This window comes from Plectropomus leopardus, chromosome 7 (assembly GCF_026936395.1).
Source record: "Plectropomus leopardus strain MGB_pleo_1.0 chromosome 7, ASM2693639v1, whole genome shotgun sequence".
In the NCBI taxonomy this organism is placed as follows: Eukaryota; Metazoa; Chordata; class Actinopteri; order Perciformes; family Serranidae; genus Plectropomus; species Plectropomus leopardus.
The window spans coordinates 22,839,308-22,853,282 of record NC_142182.1 but is presented as its reverse complement, the minus strand read 5'-3'; the positions used below and the strand labels follow the sequence as shown (position 1 = coordinate 22,853,282).

The following is a 13,975-nucleotide window of genomic DNA, read 5'->3' as shown; positions in this document are numbered from 1 at the left end:
AATTTACATTTGTGTTTCTATGTGCGTTGGAAGTCGGAGATCAGAGCTGGGAATGATGGTACACCCAATCAAGTACAAGTCATTAAACCAAAATGTTGCTTTAACCAGTTCTAGCCAGGTTGGCCAGTGGTAGCAATACCAGTTGATAACAATGCGTTATGCTGTAGTTTGCGCATGTAAACACTGTAGCAACATTTCAACAAACAGAAGATCGACAAAAATAGTTGTTTTAATGTTACATAAATAAGACCAAAAGTGCTAATAAGCAGGATATGACTGAAGCTTTCACTACCCTCGATGCATGGAGCAGCCATAGTGGATCTTGAGGTCAGGGTTGGTGAAGTTCCTCCGACTTTCTGAGTCAGAAATCTGACTTCAGGGGTGCTCCAGTCAAAACTTCTGCTTGGAACTTGAAAATTCTGACTTCCCAGCGCAAATGAGACCATTACTCCTACGGAAAAAAATGCCACCTAAGTTAGCATAACACTTTAATCCATAGCTACATGTTACACGTTACTTCATCTCACTGCTGTTTCAAGTTGAGTAGGTAGCACACTTTCCTTAACTGAGCTTGTTTACTGGAAACAGCTGCCTACAATTTTATATAAGAACACTGATATTTGGCCTATCTATCTATCTATCTATCTATCTATCTATCTATATGACCTGGGAAAAGTGCCTAAAAATCTGAATTTTTTAAACAGAATTTTAATATGTAATTATGATAATTATACGTTTGGAACATTTCTTACCAAGTCCCTCATAGCCCTTTTCCCCATGTTTTTTAAAGAAATTACACCAGTTAGCTCAGGGTTCAAAGATTTAAATACTTGTAAAAGGTATCTGAAAGCATCTCAAGGAAAATAATTTTGCTCTAGGTTTCAAAGGATTAAAAGGGGAGTCCACAAACCAGTGGATGATGTCACGGTGGCTACGTCCATTATTTTTATACAGTCTGTGGTTTTCACGTTAAATTAAATCACCCCTAATATAACCTATCATCATACTGCTTATTGGAGAACTGATAATACAAATAGTGGAAGAAAATTGCAGTTGATTGAGAGATAAAGAGAAATTGATAAAAGTAACTTAAATTAGTGAGCCAGTGAGATTTTGCATCCATCCAAATCATGCTTCCAGCGTTCACTCATTCATCCAAAAGTTTACATGGCACCATCTGGTTTTGTCCTTGTGGATGTTCTTGGTGGAATCTAATTTACAGATTTTTTTTATATTTATATGATATTGGGCTTTTTCAGTTTTTTATTTTATGCTGGAATCCAGAACAAGTCTCTATACAAATAATTTTGGCCTTAACTGTTTTTTTTCAGTTAGGTAAACAGTGAACAAAGCACAATTTAACTGTATGAATTTGCAGATTGTTACCTCAAGTGTCATGTGTCCATACCTGCCAACTGCACAACCAGACGACTACATTTCTTTCTTTCTCCTCTCCCCATTCGCACACACATCAACATAAAGACACACCACATATATACTCATTGCCCCCTAAGCCTGCTGCCCATACACAAGAGGACCATTAATTCTGAGTGTGTGTCTGCGCGTGTACACATGTTCCTTGTGCCTAGGTGTGTATGTTGATGTGTCTGGTGGGCAGTTAGAGGAAGGGGGCCTTGTGTTTTCTTAGGGGCTGAGTAGAGTGGGGCCCCCGCAGCACCACCTTCCCCAGTCCATTCATCCAGCGCCCTCTCCTCCCCTCGGTAAAAGAAGATCTTTGTGTGTTTGCGCGAGTGAAGCAGCCCCAGTCAGTCCCAGTGTTCCCAAAGGAATACAATGAATGGGAGCATTTTGTCCCACTCTATAACGTCCACCCCCTCCCCACTTCTCTCTTCTTCTTCTTTTTTTTTAGTCATTTGGACAGACAGACTGTTTTTTATTCTCTCTTCATTCCCTTTTCAACATGTCACAAGACGTCGGACAGCTTGTGTCTGTGTGTGTATGGGAAAAGTACCCTGAACTTCCAGCGTGTGTGTGTGTGTCTGTGTGTGTGTGTGTGAGTGTGAGTGAGATGAGGGCCTCCCAAGCAATCAGGCTTTTTTGTAGTGTGACCTAAATGACCTTGTCTGAAGAACTGATCAGGTGATGTACACATGTAACTGCACGCTTACCGAACAATGCTTATTGTGGGTAACACTGATATCTGATGCCCGGTTGTGACACAGACATGTGCTTGTACACACACATACACACCACATATGTTTTTTTCTTCTAATATCCTTCAGTACAATACTTAAAAATGGTGACAAGTGACTGCATCATAATTTTGACCACAACTTAATTCTAATGTTACTTAATTTGATTTTACAAAAATATTTCCCCTGCAATGCAGAATCATTCAATTTAATCTCCAGGACTGAACATAAACACACAAATAGAGGACCAGTCCTCTCGGCAGTTATGTTCATATTCGTTCATGTTCATTTTATTTTAAATAAAAGTGGAACTTGTGTAATGCATCACTCTGAATTTCAATAGTAGCATGAATGTGATGTTTTGTTTCCTTAAAGAAACATTGTCTCTGAACATAATCCAGACAATGATTATGTTGCCACAACAATATAATTAATTAGGCAGTTTAGTAACACACAGACATAATTTCTAGAAGGCTGGGTTGATTACTTTTAAGATCCAGCAAATTATGTTTTTTAATTGGCTAATGAATTGCTCCATCTATCAAATCTCAAAAAATATTTGAGAAAAGCCCACAACAAGTCCCCAGAACCTAAAGCCATACCTTTTATCCTTTGAAACCCGTACAAATTGCTTTAATCCTTTTTAAAACATGGAAATAAAGGCAATGAGCAACAGAAGAAGAGATGACCCAAAAATTAGGGAGAAATTAGTTAAAAGTACAGGAAAATTACCGAAAATTTGTAATAAATAAAATAATGACCCAGATAAAGCGAGAATATAATTATTCTGCAATATAATTTTAAATATGAAATTAGGATAAAAAGCTATAAGTAGTTTTTTCAAATACTTTTTCCCTAGCTTTTTTTACACTAGACATTTCTAAATCTACTGTTTTCTTAGTTTGTGGAAAATTTCTTATCAAGTTGCTCACTACCCTTTTCCCGTGTTTTAAAAAAAAAAAATCTCACCGATGTGCTAAGAGTTCAGAGGTTTAAACACGTATAAATGGTGCCTGAAAGCAGCACAAGAAAACTGATGTTGCTCCAGCTTTCAAAGGGTTAAGCTGCCTGTTATGTCTAACCAACAATCCAAAACTCAAAGATATTACAATGAAAAGAAGTGGATCCACACGTTTTAGAAGCTGCAAATGCTTTATTCTTGCTAAATTTGTTACATGATTAATATATTATCACATTTGCTGTCGATAAATATTCTGTTAATCTTCTCATTGATCGACTAATCTTTCCAGTGCTTCAGCAAACACAGGCAAGCCAAAGATGGTCCCGTTCGTATCTCTCTCTTTATTTAGTCATGCTCTTTGAACCACCCAACCACAAACCATTTCATCCACCCTCACATCCCAGAGGACGGTCATCCAATTCAACCACGTAACCCTGCAGTACAAACGCAAAGAAATACTATAACCACACAACATGCTGATTGCGTAAATTTAGACTCTAATGATGAACTGTCCCATGAGGACAGTGGGAGGGGTGGTGTGGTTAATGTATTGGTAGTAAAAGAGATGAATGGAGGTGGATTGCATTGAACATAATGAAAGAAAGATGACTTAACCGTTAAAAACCTGAGCAAATTGGTTTGACTTCTTTCAAAACCATATGTAGAAAGGAATGAGCGGTTTAACAAGACAAGGCCCAAAAATTAACAGGAGACCTTTTGCTAATTCCTTGCAATTTGCAGGACATTTCTTGTCAAGTTGCTCATTTCCTTTTTCCTCATGTTTTTGAAAGATATCAAACCAATTTGTGTATAGGTTTCAGGGGTTAAATAGCTTGTAAAAGGCATCTCAACAAAGCACAACAAAACAGATATCTATCATTTCTAAGACATTTCTATAAGCCAAGATAATAGTGTGATTAACTGAAAAGAAATGAAGTGAGAAAATAAATCTAACTAAAAAAGCTCTAGCTAAAGAAAGCTAAAGAGCAAAAGACAGTAGACAAAAAGGAGAGACTGTTGAGCAAAATGTGAAATGTAAGTGGTGAAAGAAAAAAGAAACAAAGAAGTCACTGGGAGAGAAAAGAGGAGAAAAATAAAAACACTACATAAGTGAAAATGGGGGAAAAAAGAGGTGGATGAGAGTTGCAATTACCAACTGTTAGAAAACCTTGATAAAAATGTCAAAATTAATACATTTTTCTGTATAAGTAAAAGATAAAGAAATTGAGATACAGCAAATTGCAAATAAATGCATTGTGAACAAAAAAATGTCCCCTAAATTTTGTTTGCTTATTTTTTTCAGCAAGTGTAAAATATGACTGATATAAACTGAGTTTTCAACTTGTTTAAAAGCACCTAATCTGCACATCATTTTTAATGCCTTTAACGTGAGTAAAAATCTTCAAAATCTGATGAACTTTCAGACAGGAACTTCACGAGCAAGAAAGAAGAAGAAAGAAAGCAAAAGGAAGCTCAGCAGAGAGACAGACAGAGAGAAAGACGAGAAAGGGAGATACCAGTGGGAAAAAGACAAACAATTTTACAAGAAAAAAAAATTAAAGAAAAGGACGAGCTAAAGGGAAGGGAGCGAGACAGTTCGGTGGTTAAGTTCAGCCAGCCCTAATAGATTCCCGCAGGCTCATCTTTGATATGCTCTCCTCAGTTGGAGCCCTCAGTGTCTTAACTCAGCCGAACACACACTTTTTAAGACTCTTTCAAGCTGACATGAAAGGCAGCTGTTAGCCTCTCTGTTGTTTTAAAGGCATTTTGTTTCACATTTTTACACTTGTCTCGTAAGAACATATGTCTTTATTTGTTGTTTAGTCTCCACTCTTAAACTTTGTCTCTTCCACCCAGCTGATCTTTTATCTTTTTCATGTCTATATTTTGTCTTTTATGATCTGTGTCTGTTTTTTGCCAGCAGTAATTCTTCAGCTAACTTTATTTTTTCTTATCACTTCCTCCTTATTCAGTCACTCTTTTATTTTCAACCATTCTGTCTTTCTTCTGTGCTTCTTTCCTTCACTGTTTGCTTTTTTCCCTCTTGTCCTTCTTGACCATCTCTCATATCATCTTTCTATTTTGTGTATTGCGCATACACACACACACACACACACACACACACACACACGCAGCATTGCAGCATTTGTTGAACATCTTTTTCCTCTCTTTTTCACTCACTATCTCCCCCGGTCCTTTTCTCTCCCTCTCCTTCTCTCAGGTCCAGGGTCACATGCCTCCTATGATGATCCCAGTGTTTCCTCACGACCAGCGGTCTCTGGCTGCTGCCGCTGCTGCACAGCAGGGCTTCCTCTTCCCACCGGGCATGTCCTACAAGCCAGGTATACAAACACACACACAAACACACACTGAACAGTTGATAAAGATAAATTAAACACTGGCAAGTGTTAAGAAAATATGTTTTTTGGATAAACATCCCCCCTCCCCCCCCATCTCTTTCCCTCTCTCTCTCCCTCTCTCTCTCTCTCTCTCTCTCTCTCACACACACACACACACACACACACACACACACACACACACACACACAAACGCAAACACTGGGATCCCAGTCTATGTTAATGAGGTGTGTCAGGTGAGGAATGTTCTGGAAATGAGCGGAGAGATTTACAAGCTCTGCTTGTTCACATCGGGAACAATACATTGGACACAGCGAGGACTGGAATGTCTCTTTTATGGTGTGCTGAAAGCATGTCAGTTGCACAACACATCTGCAACATGGAATTTCACACTTTCAGAAACACTCACACACACACAAACACACACTAAAGCATGTTTTCCTGCTATACACAAAGTCAACATATACACTGAAGGATGATACAGACAGCAAAAGTACATGCATTCCCTAAAACACACTTAAAGGGACAGTTCACCCCAAAATCATAAATACATATTTTCTCCTCTTACCTACAGTGCTATTTATCATTCTAGATTGTTTTGGTGTGAGTTGGCGAGAGTTGAAGAGATAACCCACAGACCTTGTTGTGAGCAGTTTCATGTGGGAAAATAGTTCCCACAGGTAAGAGGAGAAAATATGTATTTATGATTTTGGGGTGAACTGTCCCTTTAAAGGATTGCATGCATGTTGCATGTCTTTAGCAATCCACAAGGATTTGTACAAACAGGCACAACAAAACACTTGAAGACACACGCACACAGAAACACATTTCAAGTACACAGTCTTCTTATTGTAGGATTCACGGCACCACCTGCTTTCTTCTTCTCTCCCCGTCTTTCACACATTCCTTTCTTCCATGCATTCCTCCAGGTGCTCGCCTGACACCGCGTGCCACTGACCCTCCATACTTCATACAGAATAATCCATGTTTATTCCTACTGCGTGAGCATACACTCCCACAAGGCCGCAAAGAGAGGCAGAGATGAAAAAGGGATTAACAAACCATTATTCTACACTCTGCTTTGACTTTGGTCTGTTTTTTAACAAAGGCTCGGACATGGAAAGCCTTTTAGGGACAAACAGTAGGGGTTATACACGGTACTCGTATATGCATTTATGAGTGCATCCCAATGAGGGAGTGCTGGACTTGAACTCTGATCCCCCGAGTCTCAAGCACCCGTTTGTACCGACAATGACCGTTATTAACCTTTGAATACAAAACTGGTGACCCTTTATGTTTCATTTGCAATGAATAAAAACATGAGAGGAGGAACAAGGAAAGAGACAAAGAATGAGACAGACAGAAAGAGACAGACAGGGCCTGGGTGAAGGTAAAGAGCAGGTTAGTTCATGTGCAGTAATCCCCCCCTCACCTCACTCTACAGTATGTTTTGTTTTGGTTTTTCAACAGGTGAGAATTACCCCATGCAGTTCATTCCATCGACAATGGCAGCTGCAGCAGCGTCTGGACTCAGCCCGTTACAACTACAGGTAAGACGCAAACACCTGGTCTCCTGAAATTACATCCAAAATGATCTCTCGTTTCATAACAAAAACAAATCTGCATGGCTGCCACTAAGTTAGTCAGCAAATGTATTTTTTTTTGGAATTTTGTTGAACCAAAATGAAATTGCACAAAATGGTGAGTAAAGTCTTCCCCCACCAAAAGCTTCAGATTGTGGAGACAAGAGCAGAGACAGACTGTTTAACAAAGAAGTGTTGAAAAGTGTGCGGAGGCTGGTGGGCATGTCTGTTTGTCTGAGATATGTTTCAGTTTCACCTGCATTCTTTCCTCAGATCAGGAAAAACCCAGGAAATATATGACTTTGTTATTTTTTTTGGTAAAACCTTTTCACATTTAGCCATGACTAAAGCCGGACCCTTTTCTCATCTTTACCCCTACCCTTCATTTTTGAGTTCCACTTTGCCCTTTGGTTATGTTTGAAATCTTTTCTCATGAAATGGGACAACCCTTCAAGACCCTGATAAGACATAGGTAGTCGGCCAATGTTGGCGATTATGTAAACAGATGCGACGAGTGTTGCCAGATACTGCGAATGTGCTGTTTTTGGCTGTGGCGATTTAAGTTAAGTTAAATTTCAGATGTCATATGCCATCAGTTTTCCTCCAGTTTTCCTTCTGCATCTGCTATTGATGTTTTGGGATGCTACTACCATGATGTCATCACAAGCACATGGTGGAATTATGTTGCACATGGCATGTTGAGGCATCAAAAGCACCACTACCGAGACATCAACAAATACACATGCTGGCACAGGTGGTTAGGATTAAAGGAAGGAGGCAAATGGTAAGGTGTAGAAAAATAAAACATAACATTCAAACGGGAAGTAAGCACCAGACTCCTGCATGAAAGTCTGGGGTCTGTTGGACTCATCCACCACCCCTTCCGCCCCCTCTATAGCTATCCTTGCGCTCCTTATATTACATTGTTACTGGTAGCGTTTCAACTTGACGCCGTTCTACTGCGTATCATGTACACACGACTGTTTCTGTACAGCTGCATTCTCGAGTGACACTACACATCTGCATATTGTGCTGCCAAGGCAAGTGCCATTCATACCTGCCGCCAGCGTATAATAAGACTGCGGCTGGTTCTGTCCGTTTTCAGCTAACACCATCCAGCTGCTTATTATACAGATTTAGCGATGGGATCTTATACCAACAGCACTGACAGAGGGGCATTATTTGATGCCTTGGGGATGAAAACTGGCTGAAAATATAGGGTAAGGCCTAAGACCTCAAACTGCTATTGTTCCTACCTAAACCAGAACTGTTTTTTAAATCAAAACTAAAGGAAAGGCTGTGTCCTACTTATAGTTATCCTTTCACAATGCCATTAAAAATGAGGGTACATAATTTTAGAGTTGGGGACCGTGTCACAGCTAAGACCAGCAAAGCAAACTAAAGAAGTGCCTCTTCAATATCCATGATGATATCTTGAGTGAGTGTTTCACATCAAATTAACAATGGTAGCAGGAAACAAACTTCAGAGCAGCAACAGGAACAAAGACACAGGTTGAGGGTTTGCACACTGAGATAGTTCATATGGATCTGATCCTGAGGGTGTAACCAGCAGACCACAACTCGAGACAATTGCACACAAGTGAGTAGATAAATAGAGAAGACACTAAAGATAAGGAGCACTGGCAAACTAAATGGAACTCCTACTTGTTACTTGCTAACCTCGCCCTGAGTTCAAGTAGGTAAAAAAGAACCTGAAACATTTTCATAAAATAAAAACACTTTTCAATGCTCCATATCCATTGCCGACTCAACTACACAATTGTGATTTAATCTATACCTGGTGCATGAAACCTTTTATGTTTTGTATATGAGATCTAGAGGCCAAGGCTGTTAGAAAACCTTCTGAGTGTCTGGTAAATTTTATGTGGAGAAAAAACCCCCACCAGAAACAGTTGCAATAAAAAAAGAACTGGCTGTTTTGCATGAGAAATGATAGATGTCATGACTGCAACAGCAGAATATCAAAGAAAAAAGTGACACCCTGTGTGATTGACAGTGATCTTTGGAAAGTGCAGACGTTTGGCCACAAAAATACCAAGAAAATTAAACATAAAGTTGCCACTTAAATGATAATTTTCCTGCTGCTATTATTATTTCCTGACTCTGATTCTTTGTACAATGAAAGAGTAGTCTCAGCTGCGCCATGTTGCAGTATACGTTAATTGCACACATCTAGAGGAGGCCCCTCAGCACTGGAAAATTTATTTATTACTTTATATCCAATTCTTCACTTAATATGTGGTTACATTAACTGAATTTTGTAAAGTTATGCAACTTAAAAATGACAAGTTTAACAAAATCAAGTTTTAGCATCTTCAGTAAACCAAGTATATATCTGTATTGTGCTGGTTGTTTACTAATCAATCATAGTTCTATATTTTTAAACATCCTTTGTCATGATCAAGTTAAGTAAGAATAACGGTTAAAAGAAGTTGCTAACACGTAGTAAGAACAAGGTAATTTCACACATCATTTTTAAGTTGCAACAACTTACTTTCAAGTAATCTTAACACTAGTTATTAAGTAAAGTTTTCCGAGATTATTTAAATACGACCAACTTCTCAGATCTTACAGTGAGACATTAATCAGCTCAGATCACAGCCTTATTGCTCTATGAATTTTAATGGAGTTCACTTTTTTCAATAAAACAAAGTGACGCATTGGTTAAAGATGACGCTCTATATGCCGACGCTAACATGCCAGCCCGCTTATCTGCTGCCTGTCAGCTGTGTCAGACAAAAGCTGTTATGATGAATCACGGAGGAATTCCGCCCCACCAGCACAACACCTGGCCCGGGCAATTCATCAAATATTTTATTGCTGCATGACACCTGTGGTTTGAGAATAGCACTTATCCATAATGGTTATCATAGAACATATTTGCAGAGAAAAAAGTGAAACAAAAAAAAGAAAAGAAAAATGAAATTGCGACTCCTTAAAGGCGGTTTGGAATTTCAAAACACAGCCCTGTCACCCCTCCTGCTATACCTACTATCAGTGAAAAGAACAAAAGCCCTCAAAAGCTTTTTCACTGGCAAACAATATTGCATCACCATGTCAGTCATTACTATAGCATTGCTTTTGGATGTTACAAGAATCCTTATCTCCGTTTATTCAATTTACATTGGGGTTTGTGCTTATCAGGTCCCTCATTAGCCACTATTGACTTAGCGAAGCGCCATGCTGCGCCGAGAGGATTGGAGCCGCAGTGCAGCCTATCTCCTCTCCTGGCTTTGAAATGATCAAAAGACTCTTACCTCCCACACGAATGAGAGGTAAGAGGATGAATAATGTCGGAGATGCAAACTCATTCACACTGAAACACTGCCTCAGACGCGGAGAATGAGAGGCAGAGAGGAACCTGAATGAAAGAGGAAGCTTCTCATCACAGCGCTGGTTGAAATTGAGGAGGAGACAGGGGGAAAGGAGGAAGACAGAGAGTGTGGGGAAGTGCTCATGAGAGAAAAGAAAAAGGGGGTGATTATCTGAGGAATTTTTGTGAGACGGAGGCGCTGGCTTCCAGCACATGTTTGGACATTGTTTTGACAACAATGCCCATGCCAAAAGCAATCAGGATGAGATTTATGAGTTGTACTTGTTTAGTTATGTATCTGTGAAAATTTGCCAGTAGCATTTTTGTGTGATGTTTCAGGAGTGCTTACAGGATCTTGATGGGATGGATACATAAAGACACCTGCACAGTTTATTACTTTCTAGTCCAACAGCCTCTCAATTAATGCTTGTGAAGTTGATAAGGTTCAGCTGCTTGGAGTGAATCAACATGTCACCTTAACCCAGGGTTGCTCAACTTGTTTTGCTTGGGGGCCAGTCGCAGCAGCCCAAGGAGTTTTTAGGATTTTAAGACATTTCTAGGATTTTAGCAGGTTTGCAGGATTTTAGGATACTTAAGATTTCAGGATGTTTCTATGACTTTAGGACGTTTCTCAGATTGTAAGACTTTTTTTTTTTTTTTTAGGATTTTAGGATTTGGTTTCCATGATTTTAAGATATTTTAACGATATTAGGATATTTTTAAGATTTTAGAACATTTCTTAGATTTCAGGATGTTCACAGGGTTTTAGGAGGTTTCAATGATTTAAGAATGTTTCTAGGATTTTAGGAAATTTCTTAGATTTCAGGATGTTTCTTAGATTTTAGGGCATTTCAAGGGTTATAGGACATTTAGCGAGGACTTCTGTCAGCGGATGCGGGGGACTTTTTTTTTTATAAACAAGCGCTATTTTGATGCTGTTTTATGCACTCTGGCACCATATGTATACCAAAAGTATAAAAACAATTCCCAGTGTGAATCACTTTATTCTTCTTGTGATTTAGAAAATGGTTTGGGGGCCACTTGGCACCCTATTGGGGGCCAGAATCTGCCCATTGGCTGTAAATTGGGTATCACTGCCTTAACCCCTATACATCTGTACAGACATGTATCATGTCAGCCCGTTTTAAGTGTGTCAAATATAGCAGCTTTGTCAGTGGCCACTGGCATCTGATTCCAAAGCATGAGGCAAGGTTTAGCTTTGTATGACATGATCAACTCTGCTGTAAACCCATCCATGACAATGACATTGTATAAAGAGTGACGGAGTCTGTGTGTGGAGGGAGAGAGGGGCGGTAGTTGGGTCAAACAAAGACAGGATTTTCAACCAGGAGGCAGCTGTGTGTGTCTCATTTGAAATGCTGAGTTTTTGTGAAACTGCACATGGTAAGGTGACAAAATGTTGAACGTGTACAATAGGTTGCATCTTTTTTCTTTGCTGTGTTTGAGCTGCATGTTTGTGTGTCAGAAAGCTTGGCAACTATGGGGTTTCCCTCAGGAAAATTGTTAGCAATTCAACCATTTGCCTTTACTTTTCCCAACAACAAAATACATTTTTGTGTTCCTTAAAATTACAGCAAATCTACAGTGTGATCATCAATGACAGCTGAGTTGAGTCTGACAGTATCTTAATTCATGATATTTATGGTTAGGGGGTCCACCTCTGCCATAAATTCTGCAGGAAACCCTGAACTAGCATGTTTTTGATGTGAGTTTTACACTAAAACTATTGATCAGAAACATCCCGCACTATCTTAAGCCCCTTGGCCTTCATGTAGCCATTTCGGGTTACGCTGTAGTGCCACAGCGTCTTTCTCTCTCTTTCTCAGCTCTGGCTCTGCTTTCGTTATGGGCTCTGCCTTTTTGGAGGTGAGGGACAATGACAGCATGGAAAATCTCACAATTATTGTGAGTGGATGTTTTTTTTTACACAGAGCCTTGCTAGCATACCTCAGCTAACTTTTTGTCCTTACTCATCACTTATTTGTCCTGCATGACAAGTGTGTGGCCTGTTTGTAGCTTGTCATGTTGATGATGTGTGAACTGGGGCCATTATTGCACTTATTAAAGGATGTTCGCGTACAGTATACAATATGGAAGGTGTCTTATAGGGTTATAGGGTCAGTGCACATGCTGTAATCTGTTTTCAAGTGTTTTTAATTATTAGTTTCAGTTATGCTTAGCGTCACAATAGCCTTATCTCCAGTGTCTATAATAAAAAGCACTGTAAATACACTTTTACACCGTGTTAGTTGTACGTTATCTCCTCTGCTACATACTGTAGTCAAGCACGCACCAGCTGGCATCAAAAACTTTTAATGCCAGATCTGTACTCAGCACAGGATCGACAGATGTTGTAGCCAGACTCATCCAGATGTCTCGTAGTTCTGCCCTGTAGGAAGTCTTCAGACAGCTGGCTGGCACTGATGGTCAGCAGGCATAGACTGGCTCACAGAAAGAGTTTATTCACAGGCAGTTAAAGGAACAGTGTGTGAGATTCAGGGGGATTTAGTGGCATACAGCAGAGAGCATTGCAGTTAGGTAGCAAAAGCTACAAGAGGGTTACCACTTCTCCAAGTTATTCGAGAAAACAGTAACAGCAGTAATCATTTACTTTATTTTATGCCCTAATCAGCTGAAGAAACCAATCAAATCTCAAGGAAGATACCAGAATTTTTTGGCAAAATCTGTCCTATTGTGCTCCACCTATCATGAACCAACCTAAAAGTTCTGATAGCACAACATTGTGCTATTGGCGTGGGAACTTGATGGGTCCAATTGTTTCCAGAGCCTCGGAGCAGACCCCTTCACAAACAGTGGATTCCTGCAGAAGAAAGGCCCCCTTTGTCGCGGCTAATGCGAGCGAAATACAGTTGCTTAGCAGACATTCTTGTTGAAATCATAAGACATCTCTTGCTCTCTGTCTCTCTGTTCTGCCTATTTCTGTTTCTGTGTCTGAGGCATGGAGATGTTGGTAAGGAACAAACTTTTGTGCCCCGGAGTCATGATTTGTGCCCCCAATGCTGGCTCACAGTGATTATCCCAGAATGGCTTTCTTTGTTATAAAATGAGGACAATGATTGGGAGGCAATCAGATTTGGTTTGAGTTGACTTAAAAAAACTAAGCATCTGTTCCCTAAAAGAGAAGTGGAAGTGAGATAATGGTTGTCTTTATGCAGCCTGCCTCTCTGTGTATCTCTGCCACTGTCTTGGACGTGGCTAACCCTGCAAGTGCAATATTTAGTCTCCGTCCTCTGTGTAGGCCAGCTCTGTGGCAGTCGATCCTTTTCACCCCCCCGCAAACCTGCTGAAAAATACAAAACCCCATTTGTTTTGTGTACTCCTGAGATCGATAGCAGCTCGACACTAAAAGAGGCCAGCTAACGGGATTCTCCACTTTGTCCTAATGGGACAGGCTGCTCTGAGCACAGAGGAGGCTGTTGGCAGGCTACAATACAACAGTCTGGACATCGCTGCCCACACCCGGACCACAACAACATCACCTTTTCTCTGCTTTCTTTGGGCCAAAGTAGACTGAAAAACCTGCTGATGATCAGGAGGGCCAAAAA

General features: G+C 39.9%; 1 protein-coding gene across 7 annotated transcripts in view; it reads left to right on the top strand.

Moving 5' to 3' along the window:
* LOC121950463 (transcription factor SOX-6-like) overlaps positions 1-13,975 on the top strand; it is a 138,475-nt gene that overhangs the window by 95,051 nt on the left and 29,449 nt on the right. For all 7 annotated transcript variants that reach the window (XR_015777015.1, XM_042496470.2, XM_088080223.1 and 4 more), the window contains 2 exons: positions 5,336-5,456; positions 6,942-7,021. Coding sequence is in view for 6 of the 7 variants with exons in the window: in XM_042496470.2 (XP_042352404.1) it covers positions 5,336-5,456; positions 6,942-7,021 (201 nt within the window). In the remaining variant the exon portion in view is untranslated. The remainder of the gene's footprint in view (positions 1-5,335; positions 5,457-6,941; positions 7,022-13,975) is intronic.